General features: G+C 38.5%; 1 protein-coding gene across 5 annotated transcripts in view; it reads left to right on the top strand.

The window, feature by feature from the left end:
* Positions 1-729: 729 nt before the first annotated feature.
* LOC143887635 (AFG1-like ATPase family protein) overlaps positions 730-20,406 on the top strand; it is a 105,071-nt gene continuing 85,394 nt past the window's right edge. For 4 of the 5 annotated variants that reach the window (XR_013254316.1, XM_077391746.1, XM_077391745.1 and 1 more), the window contains exons 1-3: positions 730-1,110; positions 13,628-13,764; positions 13,855-14,003. Coding sequence is in view for 4 of the 5 variants with exons in the window: in XM_077391746.1 (XP_077247861.1) it covers positions 993-1,110; positions 13,628-13,764; positions 13,855-14,003 (404 nt within the window). In the remaining variant the exon portion in view is untranslated. Of the gene's footprint in view, positions 1,111-13,627; positions 13,765-13,854; positions 14,004-20,406 lie in introns of those variants that run through there. The other variant, XM_077391747.1, reaches the window with a different exon arrangement.

The following is a 20,406-nucleotide window of genomic DNA, read 5'->3' as shown; positions in this document are numbered from 1 at the left end:
TTATCAATTTAATAACACCATTTAGATAAGATTCAAATAAAACATGTCATTAATTTCAGCAACAGATGTCCATTTCAAAGAAACAAAGGGGTCAAAACTAATGCATAAAGAATCCAATTCAATCATTAAATTCTGGGTATTGTAAAAATAAATTTTTTTGCCCCCCTCCCCCCACGCCCACCCCCCACACCAATGACCAATGCAGGCAAAGTGTAAATTAGTCCGCCCCCCCAAGTGTAAATTCCTGGCTCCGCTCTTAGGTTCCTGGGTTAACGGGTGAAATCGGTGAGAATTTTTTTTGGTACTACGTGATTTCTAATTCCGCTGCGTGTAGCAGTTTTGCCTGAGGTGAAAACCCTTCCAACAAGTTTGAGTCAAATAGTCTGTCGACCTTGAGTGTCTTCCCGCCCCGTGCTTGTGTGCACCTCTGTCTATTTTTAATAAGTAAAAAACGCGACGCTTCTCACATAAAATGTCCTTTCTAAATGTGTAAAGCGAGTGGAACCCAAGGAATAAGTGTCGTTCCCCTCTTCTTCTCAATCACCCTAGGGGACGAAAAGGTTTCGGTCCCGAATTGAGTTTCACTCGGACCGAAGGAGGCAAACCTCCAACAAAACCCGATTCGACTCGAGATTCGGTCAGTTCGGTGTGGGTCGTATAGTTGGAACCTTGGGTTTAATCAACCTCCCTTACAAAACTACAAGCGTGTGTTTTTCACAAAATAAAAAACAAAAGAAGAGAAAAGGAGAGAGAGAGAGAGTACGCTGCTCTCTTTTGGTATCTATGAAAGAGAGCGTACGCCTCTCCTCTCCCGATCGCTTTACGTGGAGAATCCAGAACCCGACGATGCATGGTGTCGGGACCATCAGCAAAACGACACGTCTCTTCTTCCTAATGTTAAACCTCGTCATGCCTCGTTTCCACCTTCATTTTAAGCAGCTTTCTTTGTTCGGCGAATCACAGATTTTCCCCGGTCTTTCTGGCGCTAGAGAATGAGAAGGTTTTCTATTATCCCCCGAACGCTCCTAATCCACAGATCTTCGGAGTTCCAGTGGAATGGAGTTCAAAACTATTGCGATCCGTCCAATCTAGGCTCCGAACGGCGTCCAGGTTGATTCTTATTTCCCCTCTTTTGCTCGCCATTTCGATTTGCATTTCGTTTGAAATCTTCAATTTTTTTGGAATTTACCTAGCTTTGTTTGATGTGAGCGTGCTTCAAGTTTCGTTTTCCTTTTCTTTTGCTCAATTGCCCTGTTCGTTTCAGACTCTGACAACCGATGGTGAGGGCTCCAACCGATTATTGACCTAAGGCTCTGTTCATTTTAGATTGTGACAACCGATTGTCACAATAATCGGATTGGAGGCTGACAATCGGTTGTCATAATCCCAAACAAACAGGGCCTAAATAATCTGGCCGATGATCAGTTAGGCGGCCCTGTTCGTTTCAAATTATGACAGCCGATTGATAGCCCCACAACCGATTCTGAGATGAAAATTATGAGCCAATAATCGGATGAGGGGCTCACAATCGGTTTTCACAATCTGAAACGAACCGGGCCTTACTCATGCTGAATTAGGATTTTGAGATAGTTTTGTACCTTTTCTTCAATTCTAGTTCTAGAATAGGACTGCTTAGGTTCTGTTCGTTTCAGATTGTGACAACCGATTGTGAGCCCCCCATCCGATTATTTGCTCATAATATCGGTTGGGAGGTTCACACTCGGCTGCTACAATCTGAAACGAACATGGTTTTAGTTTTAGGTGTTCAGTTATGGCATTTAAGTCTCGGAAGCAGGTGTCCATGGGAAATTTCTAGGGCGAGTATTCTTTATGAGCAGTTTCTGTACTAGTAGATTTAGTAATTTGTTTGTGAAATTGAATTTGGGTCGAAGAGGTGAATATTTTGGGATTTAAAATCCGGATTAGGCTTTGGAGCTCTCTTACTTTTTCGTAGGATATTTGGAAGTCCAAAACAATGAATGCAAATTGGAATAACTACATACAGGTGGAATAATAGAAAAAAATCATGCCATTCTTTAAGGCAATAGAACTCAAGGATGAAATCGCCCAAAGTTGATTTGTTTGAGTTGACTGAGTGGATAAATTTAATAAACTGATACTATTACAACTTTTATTTGTCGGTAATACATGAATGTTTAAGAAAATAAATCATGAAAGCGGGCTGATTTGGAACCCCTTCTTTTATATGTGACTGTATGTGACTGCCTCCTTATTAGTTTACCAAAATGTGCTTTCTTCTCGGTGTCTCTCTTGAAGATAGAACAACATCTTGTAGAATACCTTCTTTTGACCAAGCATGAGACAACAAGAGCTGGTTATTCCAAGAATATGCTGACCAAGCAAGGTTCTTCGATGAGTGATGATACCTACTGTAATCCAGGAATATGGTGAGGAGAGCATGGGTATTCCCGTGCTCAGTGTTGCATTTATTCTTTGGCCACCTATGTCGAATCCATGTCGACATGTTTCGACACGCGAATCGGACATAGATATGCGTGGGCACACATCTTGATTCTTGTCATAGCTGTGTCCCACACAAATCTTTTTTTAGGCGAATCTGTCACACTATTGACTCTTTTAAAATGCAAAGCTTTTATATTTTCCCTTTAAACACATTTTCTTCTTAATTTTTTTTAAAAAGAAGAACTCATCCTCTCTTAATAAAAACCCTAGCGCCTCGACCCTCCACCATCGAACATCGACCCCGTTCCCCTTTCTTCTTCGTCTCTCTTAATAAAAACCCTTATGTCTCGGCCCACCCTCAAATTTTTCATGAATGTGTGTGTATATATATATTTTTAAATTTTTGTTTTTTTATTTTATTTAATAAAAGTTATCGAATCCACAAATACTGCTTTTTGGGGTTTGGCGAATCCGACATCTCGAATCCGTGTCGGATCCCAACACCCGAATCCGAATACATGTAACAGAGCCTGTGTTGATTGCTTTAAACTCATTCGCTGGGGCCAGTTACTGTTTCTTTTTTTTTTTTTCTTTTACCGGAACCTGGGTCCAATCTAAAGCTACACCATCAAAACTTGCTAGCGATGAAACCACTTCTTGAAGCATATCATGGCATATGGCAGCTTGCTTTAGATGCATTGCTTGTGGTGGCATGCAGTTTCCTTCCTGTCAGTCTCCATGTGATGCACTAGTGGAGTGCAAGGAAAGTTAATACATCAAGCATGCATTTCGTTTTGAAGTATTACACTACTACCAAGTGTATGGCTGCATGCTGCGTCAAGTTTCTGCTAGTGTTTATGGATTGTTTCCAATTGTTACTTTGGTTTGGCAGCAAGATTGTTAGAGGAAGCATATCAGAACCTCTGGGCAGAAAATTGGGATGATGATGATGATAATTTAGTGGAGTATGTAGGCTAGAGGATACTTGTCTTCTATTTTCCTCATCATGGGTTTCAAGGTTCACTCATGTTGCCTGGATTATTGGATAGAAGTGGTGCCTTGGTTTCATACGAGAACATCTCAGCAACATGGGGAAGCACCAGAGTGGCTAAAATGATACAAGTTTGAGAAGGAAGCGTTGCTCATTTCAGGTTGTCGATGATTTTAAATTTCTTAGCATTCCAAAGCAAAAGCTGATGGACTTGATTTCAAGCGCAAGTGCAGAGAACAACACTTCAGCTTGTGATGATGAAACCCTCATGGCATATATTTCATTATATGTTATTAAACAAGTGGCTCATTACTTTTGTTTCTTTAGGATCTGATGATGCCGAAATCCGCTCTATACGATCTAGTAGTGATAGAGTTATTCCTGTAAGCAACTTGTACTCACAGAAAGATGTTAGTAGTACCAGAATTATGATACTTCAATATTTAAGTTAGAAATCGGAATCACAGGTGAATTGAAGGGAAGGAGATGGGACTCAGAAGCATTACCAACGAAGAGGAGGTGGGAGATGATTTGACTGAACCTGGTCTTCCCAAGCTGCCTACGTACCCTTTTATTGAGGATCAAGTCTAACGTAGTTTCATTATGAAGTAAGGGTCCGTTTTTATAGAGGATAGAGTCCTCAATGATTAGAATCTTACTGTTTAAGGAGTCTTTCCTGATTGGTCGACTTCCCCGGGAGATAAGTTTATATCTATTTTCAATAGATATCTTGTTTCCATGTACAAGTAAGTTTCTAAGAATGGGACTCCTTCACTTGGAAAGCCACTGCCTTAGGGAGTATTACATCTTTTGAGGAGCGGTTTCCCAAATACGGTCGTTGCTATTTATTAAGGAGAGGATAAGATGTTATTATCTTTTTCGTAGGTCGGTTTCTAATTATTAGGAAGTGCCACGTGTTGTCCATCAACGGTTAAGGCCGATTTTACCCCCAACATATTGCCCCCCACTTCCTCGAGCCTTATTTGGGTCGAGGAAGTAGTTTAGAGATCCTTCTGATCTGGAGAGAGTTTGATCGGTACCGATGGTAGTAGGAACTCACTTTGTAGTGACCCATCCGATCTTCAGTACTCGGTCTGTGTCATGTAATGAAACCGAGTCTCTCAAATGCGGGCTACATTAATTTTCTCATTTCTATATCATGAAAAACCGTCGCACCGTTCTCAATATTTTGAAATGATGGTTTGTAATGACGTGACGGGAAGGAATCCCTTCATAATGGGCATCGTACGTTGCTTTTGTGGCAAGGAATATCATGCCACGTGTCAAGAGAGCGGCCAACCCAAAAGGCGCCTTATGGCACTTGATGGCCTTTTCATCCCTCTTGGAATTCTATTTATAGGGGTTTTCCTTTCTCTTTTTAACCACCAAATCTTTTTAACAGTGACTTGCTTTCTCCTCCATTTCTCTCTCTTCTGTTTCTGCCCTTAAACATGTCTGATGCTTCAGACTTGCAAAACCCTTCTGGGAGCGTAGGGCATATGGAGAACTCAGAGTCTCCTCATAAAGTAGATTCAGATGAGTGTAGACACCCCCATTTTGCTACGCTTTAAAAAGCAAAAGATTCGGTAGTTTCATCGAGTCTTGAGTCGGTCTTCCATATTAGTATTCTTGCATTTTAGGGTGAATTTCACCTCATTTTAGGAGTTTTGAAGTTGATTCGCAATCCTGAAAGTCTCTAGAGGGTTCCATTGGCCTCCGGAAGATGAATAATCAGGTTTCCAATCGAGTAGGAAAAATTACTATTTTTGGGTTTCTCAGGGTTTCCCTCATTTTTGCCTATTTTTGCACCTCGGGGGTAATTTGGTCATTTTCAATGTGTTTCATTTGATCTCTAGAGTGTGTTTAAGGAGTCACGAGTCATTTCGTGAATTTTGGAAAACCTGTTAAATTTGGAATTTCTCAGGGGTTTCGCTTGATTTGAAAATTTTGTGTGTCGAGGGCATTTTGGGCATTTTCAGGGGATTCCAAGTGATTATGTTTGATATCACCCACCAAAAGAAGCAAACTTAAAAACTTTCTAGTTTTTAGGTTTGATCATGAAGACTTTCTATTTTTAACTTTCCCCTTTGGGGGCAATCCAATTTAAGGTCATTTTAGTCGCCTTTGGGTACGTAATGATCAAACAGGGGCATTTTGGTCCGAAAAATTGTTTCTTCTAAAGGGGATGGTTCGACCATATGTCGAGGGTGCATCATAAATGTCATATGAGTTGGGTTCATCAATAAAAAATTTGAATTTAAATGATTTTATTGAATTTTCATTGAAAAAAAACCCAAAATACATGTCATAAGGCCCATTGGGCTAAAGCCCACAAGGTGGGGGTCCATGTGGACCCACGCATGTGGGTCGACCACATAAGTGGGCGCTTAGGCCACATGCAAAAACGTCCAACATGGGTGAGGTGGTTGGTGACATCATATTTGTTTTGAAAAAATAATAAAGAAAGGAAGAGTTATAATTAGAAAGGGCTAGTATGGTCAGGTTAGTAAAATGACCATAATTTTTTATCTTCTCGTCCCAAAAATTTGCGTTTATACTTGTTTCGAACGTCTTAAAAATATCTACAACTTTCTAGTTTACAACTTTTCCTGAATCAGCCTCTAAATAGGTAAAAAACGATCTCAAACGTTGGGCAGCCCTATTTGGACGAAAATAATTCATAAAAGCTAGTTTTCCTATGTGAGAAGGCTTCTAGATTGATCTTGAAGGATCTTCATTGTCTAATTTAGCATTGTTTAGGTTGTAAGAAACAAGGTTTAGAAATAAGTTCAATATGAAAATCAAAGAATGAGAAAGTCAAAGCACAAATTGGAAATAAGCCAAAAGGAGAGAGCTCACATTGAAAACTTCCAAATTCACTCAAACCTAGCCTTGTGCCTATAAAAGCAAACCCACATAAGGCTTTTTTTCTCTTGGAAAAACATCCCACCTTGTTTTCCCCCTCTAGAAAATTCCTTCCCCCATTTGTGGTGTTCTTGATCATCTTCTATTACTTGTTTTTCTTCAAAGCACACTTGGATTTCTTCGTCTCTTTTTCAACAAACGTCAAAATCGGATTATATTGGGCGATCTTTGGGGTTTTCTTTTGTGTATACAAGCTGTGACAAAGCGTATATCTTGGATTTACACACCTTAGAGACAAGGAAAACGATCAACGGTTAATATCTTATTCTATGTAATCTAGAACTAGTAACATGTTAGAGGTGTCTTTTCCTTGTTTTCTTCATGGGTTTTTGTAGAGAATTTCATGAGAGGTTGTCTTGCATGATCTAATATGATTTATGATGGGTCAATTTACTTTATTACTGATTTTGGTGGAAGAAGAACCATGTTACGTGTGAAAAATTGGATGTTTAACCAATTAGGGTTTTAAGTAGTCTTTGAATCGATTTACAAAGCAAGAGTTTCAAATCTAAGGATTTTTCGCAAAGTTATATTTTCTGAGTTTCAATTGGATTTAAAAAACACTATAAATCTGAAAGTTCCAATAGAATTCATTTATATTGTTGGCTTTAAAATTCGATCAACCGATTAGGGTTTCAAGTAGTTTTTAAGTCGATTTACAAAGCAAGTGTTTCAAAACCAAGGTTTTTCGCAAAGTTATATTTTCTGAGTTTCAATGAGGATAAAAGAACACTAGAAATCCAAAAGTTCCACTAGAATTCATTTATTTTGATGACTCTAAAATTCGTCCAAAAAATACCTAGAAAAAGGAAATTTGACGAATAAAAATTCGTTCATGTATCAAAACAATTCAAAATTGGACGAAATTTTATTCTTAGTAGTCTTTTAATATTTAAATATCATACGAAGGTTTCCAAAAGATTTTGAGTTTATTTATTATATTTACTGGAATTTTTTAATGAAAATTACTTATTTTTACATGTATGAAGGAGATACCATCAAATGAACTTCTCGGAAGTTGAAACTTTGTAGTAAGATGAATTGGCCCAGAAAAAATCATATTTTCGGATTTGTTGTGCATGTTTTGATATTTTTTATGATTTATCTTTGAATCGGACATAACATAAATAAATATATTTAAAATAGGAAATTTCAGAGATAATGTGTGAAATTTCTATTGTGGTTTGATATTACTATGAGCATATTATAGTGATAATTTGAAATGATTTAGAGCATGTTTGCTATATGTTGCTTTGTAATAGTATCAATCTGGTCTGATTTTGTTAAAATCATTAAAAATTCATTTTAATTCTAAAAATCGTGAAAATTTTCAGAATATCACAACTTTCCAGAATGCATGTAATCCTTAAGTCATTTGAATCGAAACCTTAAAAATCATTAAGTTCCTTCATAACTGGCTAATCTAGGTCATTTTAGATGAGAGGGTTGTATTCATAATCATTTCTTTATTGCGATCAACCCTTGACTTTTTAGCATCTAAATTTAAATATATTGTTGGGTCCGAGGTTTTTGTCCACGGAAATCCTGAGAAAATGCCAGGCAGCAGTATATCATGATTTATTTGCCGAATTGTGTAAGGGTAGAAAGCACGATTCCCTTCCATGAATTCAACCCATGTAGGGAAATAACTAACCCTTAGAGCCTTAGATTTTTCCTAAATTTTAGGTTAGGAACCCTTAAAAGAATTGAAAATCATTAACCTAATAATTTGGGTTTGGTAAACCATTGTTCAAGTCAATCTTGGAACCGTTGGATAACGGTCCCACCTCGTAGGAACCTTAGAGCCGCTTTAGGAACATTTACGTCACATTGTGTTCTAGGTTTTAGGGCGTCCTAGAGTTAGGAGTCCAGCCTCATCACAACCGATTGCTATTATTAGCAATTGACCTTTAGATTAGTTTCACTAGTTAACCCTCTTATCCCTGTAGGACAAGCCTAGTTAACCTAGGATGTAGGACCTACCTGCATTAGTTTAGAGAGCGTCTTGTACTTAGATAGGGCCATATAGCATTTTAGATGGAGTCCTAGGATAAAAAAAAATCTACCCAACTTAAACTAAATAATCTCTCTTAAACTGTTAAAGCAGTCAGTCCAGTCTAGATCGGTGTCCTAGATGTCTTAGGCATGTAGTACGTCGACTTTGATCCCAGTGAGGCTTGAGTACGTAGGCAGCTTGGATGCTTGATGGCATACCAATCACGAGTCGGCTCCACACACAATCAGTGGGGTTTTTAAGGTAGTTTTTATTTTCTTTTATCATTTAAAACCTTAAATTAAAATTGATTAAATCACCTAAGACTTTTTCCCAAATTAGAATTTTAGGAGAACTTTCGCATAGATTGAATCCAAACGAATTAAGAAAATCAAGATACACATCAGGAAATGCATTGAAATTAGATCTTAGGATGCATGTCATATACTTCGCACATTAATATAGAGTTAAATGAGCCATTTAAAAGAAATTCAAGAGAGTTAACTTTTGGAATTGAAGACTGGATTATCAAGCAAGAATGGTGCATGTGGTGGTAACTCCCCATACCTTCCATTCTCGTAATCAGGTAACGAATCTAGATTTCTGGTCAATTATGGGTCATAGATCTCTCATATAGGTGGCGACTCTGTCATTATCTTTTGCGTGAAATTTGAATTGTTTTAGGGATCCCAAGTTCACGGACAAGATGAATTAAATCAATAATAAAAAATGGCAGACGCCATTCGCGTGGGTACGAGAGACCAAGAGAGAAGGTCACGCGCCGCGCCCTTCTCGCGGGATCGGGTCCCACAATGAGAACCTTAGGGATGAGGCCAGCGCTAGTGAGCCACCGGCTCTGGCGAAGTCTTATAAGAAGAGAAAACCCACTAGGAAGGAGAGGGCCCCTAAATTGTCTAGGAGGATCAAAACTGATTCGGGGGCCACCAGTGATGTTTACAAACCTAATGACATTCCTTTGGGTTTGATAATGAGAACAGTTAGGGGAACATCACATTTCCCTAGTTAAAGAGTCGACTGATTTCTTTGAGGCTAGGGGGGATATTGGGGAACCCCATAGACCGGAGGTAGTTGCAACTCAGGTTTGCACCTTGATAGGGAGGAACGTAGATGATATCCGTAGAGAACCGTTAGGGGAACATCACATTTCCCTAGTTAAAGAGTCGGCTGATTTCTTTGAGGCTATGGGGGATATTGGGGAAACCCATAGACCGGTGGTAGTTGCAACTCAGGTTTGCACCTTGATAAGGGAGGAACGTAGATGATATCCGTAGAGAGTACCTCATTCCTATTGATTATTTTATTCGGATACCCAACTCCACCGAGCGAGCCTGCGAAAGTTCGGTCGCGGGCGGAACGACCTTTTATCTAAAGGCCTTTCGTGGGGGTCTACGATTCCCCGTAGCGGAAATAATTCATCAAATCTTCAAGTTTTATGGGATAGCTCCCTCTCAAGTCTTTCTGAACAGTTAGGGAAATTTATTGGTCTACTTGGCCAAAAGCAAACCTTTGAATGCCGATGTATCGGTTGATATCTTCCGTCGGTGTTTTAAACTGGTGGATGATGGGTAATGATTGACCATCACACATCGCCGGAACATAATGATTGGGGCCAAAACCCCTGGCTAACATAATATCATCAACATACAGTGATAATATCATCAACATAAACTCCCATTAATCCAAGTACATACACAATGATCAAATTTATTTTGTGCCCATTAATCCAGGTACATTCGCAATGATCAAATTTATTTTTTATAAAACCAAATTTCTAGTTCATATAAGGAATTATTTAGTTTATAAGCTTCATCTCTTGTCACTCAATTTCACATCCTTTATGTTCAATCATAAATATCTCTTCAATAAGTTCTCCGTGTAAAGCATTTTAATATTCATTTGGTAAAGCTCTTAATCAAGGTATGCCACTACTGACATAATTATCCTGTGGATGTGAACTTGGCTACAAGATAATGTCGCATAATCAATCCCTTTTTTGTGTAAATCTTTTTGCTACTAATCTTACTTTGTATTTTTCCTTCAATCCATCTGGTTTGAGATTTCTTTTAGATCTCAACTTACTATTTATAGCCTTCAGAGAAAAGAAGGTTTTTTGTCCAGACGTCTTTAGACGGAGTGTTCCTATACCCAAGACATCACATTAGCTGTTGGTACCCATGGAGACAATGATTAACGCCTTTAACTTCCTTCATATCTATGGAGTCCTATCTGGATCGTTGCCACATGACAGGTGGAGCTTAAATCTATCCACCAAGCATTGTTATCTCCATCTACTATAGGGGTGGGTTTGTTTGGACGCATGTAGAGCACTAGGATTTAGTAGAATGGAGGGAGGAGACAGGCATATCAAACCCCGGGAACTTACCTGGCTTTACCCATATTTTACTCTGTTTGGTTCGGTGACATACGAAATATGGAAAAAGTAAAAACCTTAAAAGATATTTGAATATGAAAATCTTATCATGTCCCTATTTCTAAAATACCCTTTATGTCCTATAAAAGATATTTGAATAAGAAAATCGTATCTTGTCCCTATTTCTAAAAGACCTTTTACGTCCTATTTTCTCCTATGATTCTTTCCTTCATCTTCTCTGATGAAACTATCGTCCATAGTATGCCGCGAGGTTTACTGCTGCATGGTTGTCGAACCGTAGTTGGGCTGTTCAATTAGTAGCTTTTGATTTCTTTTTCGTCAGCCCAAATAATTGAAGGCGTGGAGGAAGATGAGAGTTTGGAAAGGAAATCTCTGTAACATTGGTTTGAAGTGGTTTCCGGCAAAACAAGGCAACAAGCATTTTACTGGCACAAACAGTGCATTCAGACAGAACCAACGCGCGCGCGCGAGAGAGAGAGAGAGAGAGAGAGAGAGAGAGAGAGAGAGAGAGAGAGAGAGAGAGAGAGAGAGAGTGTAACTATCCCAAGATTGCTCATTCGACCGATTCTACATGATCACGTACTAGTGCCACAGCCCCACTAGTAGGTAACGATACCAAAGGTACCATGGGAACTTTCCCAGCCTAATAATACACATGGTCAAAACCACGACCCATAGACGAAAATCAATTCCATGAAATCAACATTACAATCAAATCAATAATCCTTTCGCAATTTTCATAAGTAATATGCCAAGAACATGATTTCTTCTAAACATGATTTTATGAATACATTGCAAAATACAACATTTGAACGTACTCACGAAAACACAATAACATTTAATCTAAAACAACATGGTTTCGAAAATCCTGGTATATAGAGATAAGGTACTTACCAACAAAAGTTTTAGTTAATCTTTCCCACAATTGTGAGATACGCAAAATCGTATTGATTTGACACCTATCAACATTATTAATCCTAAATCAGTATTTAATACACCTCATAGGGTCAATCAGAACCCAAAATAACCCTCAAAATAACTCCGAGAATCGAATCCTAAAAAGTGACCAGAACCTCGCATGGTACGGTCGGCCACACGATCGACTGCGAGCGTGATATGGAATTTTTCCAGATTCGCGGGTCCTCCGAATTTTGACGGTTTTTCTCCCCCAAACCCCCATCTTTCAACATGAGAAATCTTTTTAAAGTCCATGTATTCATTACCAATCATCTTCCTTCATCGAGGCGAACCTAAACGATTGTTCATGGAATTCTTTGCAAGGAAAGATCCTCATGAACCAAAGGAAATCGCTGGAAATCAGCCCGAATCGAATCTGTCGATGAAGGAAGGGCCTTTCATCAAGGATCTATCATTATCTTACTTATTTTTATAGATTTTTAACAGTATTAGCCATTAATAATCATTATTGATAATAAAAAAATAAATATCTTACCTTAAATCCTGGTTTCCTTCGCTAGAAAACTCCTTCCGTAGCCGTCTCTCCTTCCCTCTAGGGTTTCTCCTTCAAATCTCTCTCTAGGGTTTGTTCCGGAGAAAAGTGCTGGATGAGGAGACTTAATGTGTATTTGTACTTAAAAATCGACATTTTTAGGTCATTTTACTAATTTACCCCTAAAACATTTCAATTTAGCAATTTTTCCTAATTAAGGCTAATGGACCAAAAACGCCACAAAGGTTGGGCTTTTCAAGTCCTATAATTTACAGTGGTGCGTTTGGGAGGCATTAGGAGAGATATGGTGGGTCGTAGAGGCTATTGGTTTTATAGTCACTCGCATAATTTTCTCTATTATTTTTTTCTCTCCTTTTCCCATTCTCTTTTCTCCTCCTCCTCTCCTTCGTTCTTTCGTCTTTCCCTCTTTCCTCTCTGATGCTCCCATGTTTCTCCCTGCATGTTCACTTGAGTGAGGGTATCTTCATCTTTTAACATTAAATTGACAATTTGAGGCGGTCTCGTAAAAAATAGGAGGTGCCAATCTTAGCTCTCATGATGAAAACTTTGTTTTTCAACTTCTTAAAATTGTAATTCACCGGCTAATTTTTTATTTCCTCAATAAAAAACGAACTTAACTTTGATTAGTTGTCAAAACTGTGCAACGTAAGGTATCGTCAACTAACTGTCCTTGCCTCTTGTAAATCAAATTTTCATTGAAAAAAATAATGGTTTGATGTGTTTGAAATAAATATATGTATAATATGTATAGGTCTGCTTGCATTTTTTTGTAAAAGTTTTTTATGGTTTAGGGTTGTATTAGACACATGCTTTTCACATACAATATTTTTGCGCTATTAGACAGATGTTTTTCACGTTCAATATTTTTGCTCTCTCTCTCTCTCTCTCTCTCTGTTTCTATTCGTACTTCTTTCCAAGATTTTTTTGCTCAGTTTTTTGAGGCCAGCAATGTTTTACAACCATATTCTCAGCTTGCCATACATTTTGCTTACATAGGTTGAGACCAATTACTTCAAATGGAGTCTTGAGTTCTAGCGTCCAAGACCTAAAGCATCCTTAACTGGATCACGTAAGCTTAAGCTCCTTTATTTGGAGGATCAGGAACTAGGGTTGCCAAAATTTACAAACATTATATGTGATAAAAAAATTCAGTACTTCGTAGTGGTAACATAAGTTCATACAGGATATAGGTGTATAGGAAACTTAGTTGATGATGGATTTGAGTCATCGACAAAAGAAATGTTTTCCTTCATAATGATAATACTTCATGGGATACTTTATATATTCAGCTCTAAAATTGGTATAGGGTGTGGAAAACCTATTTAAGGATTTTTATTTTTGGCCTTCAGGTTGTTCATGTTTTCTCTGTTGCGCTCATTTTATTTATATTTTTTAATTGTGCCCCTGCAGGCCCACTGGCTATGTACAGGATTTTGGTTAAGGAAGGGAAACTTCAATATGATCTGTACCAGGAAAAGGTGGCCTTCGAGTTGGAAGATCTACTTAGAAGGTTGGCACAATATGAGGAGGATATGAAGGAATATCATGTACATGTTCAAATACACTATTCAAAGTCAGTAACAAAATCCAGGACATGATTTTCGATATTAACCCTCTTTTGAGCTTATTTTTTTCAGTTTCACTTGGCCAATTGGGAGAAGAAAAGGGAGACTGAGCGACGCAGGCTTGTAATGGAGGAAGCTGAGGTCAAACAACACGGTGATGGATGGCAAGCAATAAATAAGCATCGAAATGACCTTGTTAAACTTAAAAGGTGGATTTCACGGTGAGAGTTTTACTTAGAGCTTTCTGCAAGATTATAATGGACTGTTAAATTTTGTAGCGCATGCACTTGACATAAGTAACTCTTTTGTTGGTTGATTACTGGGTACCGTATGCGCTTGACATAAATAACTCTTTTGTTGGTTGATTACTGGTTACTTTTTTTTTTCTTTTGAGACGGTAACAGAAAATTGTTAATGTAGCGGCACACTTGTAATTAGTTGCTAGTGACACACTTGCAATTTGGTTTAGTATCATGTCTTTACTCTTATTTTATTTTGTCACGTTTGAGAAGAAAGAAAATAAGAAGAGAATAAGAAGAAAGTCATAGTGGAGAAAAGCAGAGGAGAAAACGTGAGACATGATCCCCCTTCTAATTTATTGAGTAATATTTTTTTACTAAATGCCCTTTTTTCGTAAAAATGACTTCAACACTCCCCTACAAGTTGGGGCATGAACATCATGAATGCCCAGCTTGAAGCAAATAAAATCCAACCTATTAAAGACAACAACCTTAGTAAAAAGTAAAAACATCTGCCATTCTGATTTTGGGAACGGACAAAGAGAGTTTTCAATTCCTTTTTCATCACTTTGTCTCGCACAAAATGATACTGATTCTCGATATGCTTAGTCTGCTCATGAATAGCGTGATTATTTGCAACATTTTTAGTTGCATGGTTGTCACAATATAACTTTAATGAATACTCAACTTTGAATCCAACTCTTTTATAAAAAAAACACAGCCAATGTAGTAGCATCTGCCATATCTCCATACATTGCTTCTACACCTGATCGTGGTACATGTTGTTTCTTTCTTTTTCCACGCATTAATATTCCCTCCAATAAATGTACAATAGCCTGTGGTGGATATTTTCTCTGACAGTGAACCTATCCAATCAACATTTCTACTACATTCCAATGTAGTATTCTAGTAGCCATTCAAAAAAAGAAGAAGCGATATTCTAGTAGATTTCATAAATTGACTAACTACACTCACCGCAAAGGTGATATCTGGTTCTTGGTTCTGTAGTAGTCAATCAAATTAACTTACTACCGATTTACGAGATTTACGATATGTTCCTGGATCTTCGTATAATTCTTCAATATCAATCACCAATTTACCATTAATGTCAATAGATGTAACAACTGATCTTGAACCAAGCAACCCTATTTCTTTGTGTGAGTCAACCAAATATTTACTCTATGATAAAGTGATGCCCTGTTTTGATCTTACTGTTTCAATGCCCAAGTAATGTAGAGGTCCCAAATATTTTCTGAAAATGTGAACATGTTGCTTCAAATTTGGAATTCCCGCACTATCATCTCATGTTAAGACAATTTCATCAACATATACCACCAACAAAATAATTTTGGAATCACTCTTTCAATAAAATACATAGTGACCAACTTCATTTATTTTCACCCCTTAAGCCAGATGATATTTTCACTCCCCTTGAATTACGCATGCGCTCCCCTTATAACGTGATTTGATGTGAAAAGTGAGCAACTTTAACGCTTTTTGACGTCAAATCGCGTTACAAGGGGCCGCATGCATAATGCAAGGGGGTGAAAATATCATCGCCCTTAAGTGCTAGAGTTGGTGCCCTAAAACCCAGTATATTTCGCATGTTAATCAATAAAAGTTTCTTTTCATGACAATTAATGAGTACTAAAAGTTAAATATGTGTGATATGTTACTTGTTATTGACACGTATTTGTCCTTAGGTAACAAAGTAGGAAACCCATGCTCATGGATTCACAGATCCTAGGGAGCAAGGAGATATGAGATTCTGGTTCTTTGCAGACCTTAGTAGCTCCTGGTTGAGGTTGGACACCTCTTCCTGTACACAACTAGCATCTATCTTGCCTACATGCACGAGATGTGGAGTGACTTCTCTCAATCACTTGGGTAATGGACCCTAAGCAAGATAGAATGGCTACGACAATGAGATTGCGTATTGAACATGATCACATTAGAATAGCTTGTGGACAGAAGAAGTTGAGCTATTCTACCAGACAGAACCCTTTACATGTCCTTTGACCTAATGGGTTATATTGGTCTGTTGGCGAGTCTGTCATTTTTGGTCTATCTAACCGTGATTCTCTTGGAGTCACCAGAGGGTAGTACTGGAGTGTTGGACAAACCTTCGAGGTCAATAGTGATACCCGACAAGGAATTCTCCACTTATTTTATAGGATAATATCTACGGTTTTGGTCAAAGCAGCCTAGAAAAATACCTGGCCAGGTGGATTTGATCAGATGTTTATCAAAAGGATTTCACAAAATAAGTTTTGAAATGGTTTTAGCAAATTCATTTGCAGGCCGACACTGCTTGACTGAAAGGTATACCATGAGAGCCGATGGGGTAGTTGATGTCCACCCCTCGTAGGACTCAACTTGGTAGATGTGGACTTGGAGAAAGGACTTGCACATTTGATGTGATTAGGGGTATGGTGATTTGACAGTTATCTTCAGGGTTACGTCTCGATGGAGGCCACTGACTCAATGCGATTGTAGTATTAGCTATGGAACAATAATCGCAGTGAGGGCCCTCTTGTGGGTTCTACAGGATCTACTGTTAAATCCTTGCTACGATCCACTCACTACTCGATTGACCTATTATAATCTATTAGATAGAGGTCCCGCATTTATTTGGTTGCTTACACGAATTAGTTTCGTGGCATTGGTTGCATTGAAAGGATATATACAATGTATATAGTGTATATGCACTATGGGATACATTGGGAATACCAAAATTGTTAAGTATTAATCATAAGGGTATTTTGGGAATATTATAAATTATATTGGAGCTTTATTCCTATTGGATATGATTGGATTGCATTAATTTAATTGGGAATTAAATATAAAATGCAATGAGATTTTGAATTGGATAAGTGGACTCACATGGGACGAAGTAGCATTAGCTATGGAACAATAATGGCAGTGAGGGCCCTCTTGTGGGTTCTACAGGATCTACTGTTAAATCCTTGCTACGATCCACTCACTACTCGATTGACCTATTATAATCTATTAGATAGAGGTCCTACATTTATTTGGTTGCTTACATGAACTGGTTTCGTGGCATTGGTTGCATTGAAAGGATATATACAATGTATATAGTATATATGCACTATGGGATATATTGAGAATACCAAAATGATTAAGTATTAACCATAAGGGTATTTTGGGAATATTATAAATTATATTGGAGCTTTATTCCTATTGGATATGATTGGATTGCATTAATTTAATTGGGAATTAAATATAAAATGCAATGAGAATTTGAATTGGATAAGTGGACCCACATGGGACGAATTTGGGTGGGACCCATGCCCACACGCCCCATGTGGTGAGCCATTATGAATTTGGAATTCAAATAATATTTGAAATGTTATTGCTAGATATGTTTTTACAAATTAAAGCAACACATGCGATGAAATTGGAAAGAGGGATAGAAGGAAACAATTTGTGAAACCAAATTGGAAACAAAGACACCACACAAGGCAACCCAAGGTTGCTTGGGCAGCAAGCAAGCAACCCTTGGGCGCCCCATGTGGGTTTCCCAATTGGGTGTAGCTTGTTTCCCCATTTGGAGCTTCCAATTGTGACTTGTTTCCTTAGTTTTTGGGATTTCTCTAAAAACTTTGGATTGTGCATATGGAAGTTGAAAACTTTATAAATATACGACTTATTGCTGGAGTTTTTTACAGCTCTTCCATAATTTCATGTGCTGGAAATTGGTAGAGACACCCCAAAGTCTTTCTCTTCTTCTCTCTCAATTTCATCAAATAGTTTTGTCTTTTGAAGGTCAAAGACAATCATCCAAATAAGCTCCATTGATCTAAACATATATTCTCATATTATAATATGATTTAGATCAGATTATTAAGTTAACAAAGAGTTGTACACAAGATTCTTTGCGCAACAAAAGGAATCCATCGATTCAACTTGCGGTTTAGCGTCGATTAGATCGCCGACGAATTTTTGAGGAGTAGATCATGCGGACGAGTTCTTTTCTACAGCAACTGAAAATTTTGAGTTTATTAAATCACAATAAATTCAATTAGTCCCTAGGAATCCTGGGTTAGAGCAAAATTTTTGCTCTACAGGGTTTATTCTTCCGCTACATGTAGCGATTTTGCTCGGGGTTTTTACAACCAATCTAACATTAAGTAACTAAGACTTTGCAAGAAGTGTCAAACCAAGCACGTGGGGCCTAACATGTGCAAGAAGTGTCAAACCAAGCATGTGGGGCCGTTTTAGCCCATAGATTGACTTCTTCAACAGGCATACTTTATCTGACTCCTTGGTATTAAATCTAGGTGGTTGTTCCATAGTGTTGTCTTTTACATAATTCACGCATCCCTCTTTTGACCTTTATTAATGTGATATATGTAAATTACATTTTTGCCCCTATTATTGAAAAATACATCCAACACTCCCCCTCAAGCTGGAATGTATATATCGTACATTCCAAGCTTGTTACAAGAATCTCTCAATTTTGCAGACCCTAATGGTTTGGTGAACATATCTGCAAGCTGATCTCCAGATCGAGTAAACATTTTGCAAATTTCACCACTCTGAATTCGATGACGAATGAAGTGACAATCTACTTCAATGTGCTTGGTTCTCTCATGGAACACTGGATTTGTTGCAATATGAATCACAGCTCTATTATCGCAATACAACCGTGCTGGAGATGTCGATGCGAAACCGATCTCTGATAACAAGGAGCGAAGCCAGATTAGGTCCCACTCGTATAGGACATGGCTCGATATTCTGCCTCTGCACTCGACTTGGAAGCAACATCTTGCTTTTTACTCCTCCATGACACTAAGTTACCACCTACAAACGTGCAATATCCAGTGGTTGATCTCCTGTCTGCCGGAGATCCTGCCCAATATGCATCACTGAATCCTTCTACTTTCTCATGGCCATATTTTTTGAAGCACAAGCCTTTACCTGGAGTACCCTTTAAGTACTTGATAATCTGAATGACAGCCGCCCAGTGGGAAGTACGTGGAGAACTCATGAAGCGTCTGACCATACCCATTGCAAATGATATATCTAGACGGGTGACAGTCAAATAGATTACCTTCCCAATCAACCTCCTGTATCGACCAGGATCATTCATCAAGTCCCCTTGATCTGGAAGAAGTTTAACATTCGGATCCATAGGGGTAGCTGCAGGTTTCACCCCCATTAAGCCAGTATCCTCTAAAATGTCCAACACATATTTTCTTTGCGACAAGTAAAGGCCATCACGAGAGTGTGCTACTTCAATACCAAGGAAATATCTGAGGAGTCCCAAATCTTTGGTGCAAAATTCCCTTTAGAGAAGGGTCTTCAATATTTGTATGCCAGATTTGTCGTCCCCTGTGATTACAATATCATCAACATACACTTTCAGAAGGATATACCCAGCAGTGGACCTGTGACTGAAGACTGAATGATTGACAACACACTGCTTCAAACCAAATCGCAAAACAGCAGCACTAAACCGTCCAAACCACGCCCTAGGTGACTGATTCAGCCATAAATCGTTTTGCGAAGCCGGCATATTAAGGAGCACATCTCTCCCTGAGCAACATACCCAGGAGGTTGCTCCATATAAACCTCCTCAGCACGATCACCGTGAAGGAAAGCGTTTTTAACATCAAGCTTGTAGAGCGGCCAATCATGATTAACAGTTATAGATATCAGTACACGTACATATAAACCTCCCTGAGCAACATACCCAGGAGGTTGCTCCATATAAACCTCCTCAGCACGATCACCGTGAAGGAAAGCGTTTTTAACATCAAGCTTGTAGAGCGGCCAATCATGATTAACAGTTATAGATATCAGTACACGTACAAAAGGGATCTTGGCCACAGGAGAAAAGGTCTCCTAGTAGTCAACCCCAAAAGTCTGAGTGTATCCTTTCGCAACAAGACGAGCTTTGAGGTGCTCAACTGACCCGTCTAGAAGATACTTGATGGTAAAGACCCAACGACACCCAACAACTTTAGCTTTAGCAGGAAGAGGAACCAACTGCCACGTTTTATTTGAGCGAAGGGCAGCCATCTCAGCGTCCATGGCAGCCCGCCAGCCAGGATGATTCAAAGCAGTTGTAACCGACTTAGGCACAAAAATCGAAGACATACTAGACACAAAGGAGCAGAAGGAAGGTGAAAGACGCTCATATGAAACAAACTGCGAAATAAGATGTGCAATAGTACGAGAGTGAGTACGTGAGGCAATAGGTGAATCACCAATAGGAGAAGAAATACTGAAGCAGGATTGTCCGACTGTGGAAGAGGATCAGCTGGTGGAGAGGATGCCTCATTCGTAGGAAGAACATTTTGTCGAGGTCGCCGAGAATAGATTTGCAGCTCAGAAGGAGGAATCTTCTCCGTAGGTTCTG

Source organism: Tasmannia lanceolata, unplaced genomic scaffold, assembly GCF_043159265.1.
Source record: "Tasmannia lanceolata isolate RefF3 unplaced genomic scaffold, GAP_Taslan_0.1 ptg000012l, whole genome shotgun sequence".
Classification (NCBI taxonomy): domain Eukaryota; kingdom Viridiplantae; phylum Streptophyta; class Magnoliopsida; order Canellales; family Winteraceae; genus Tasmannia; species Tasmannia lanceolata.
The sequence above is the reverse complement of the archived record's forward strand: the minus strand, read 5'-3'. Positions and strand labels throughout refer to the sequence as shown.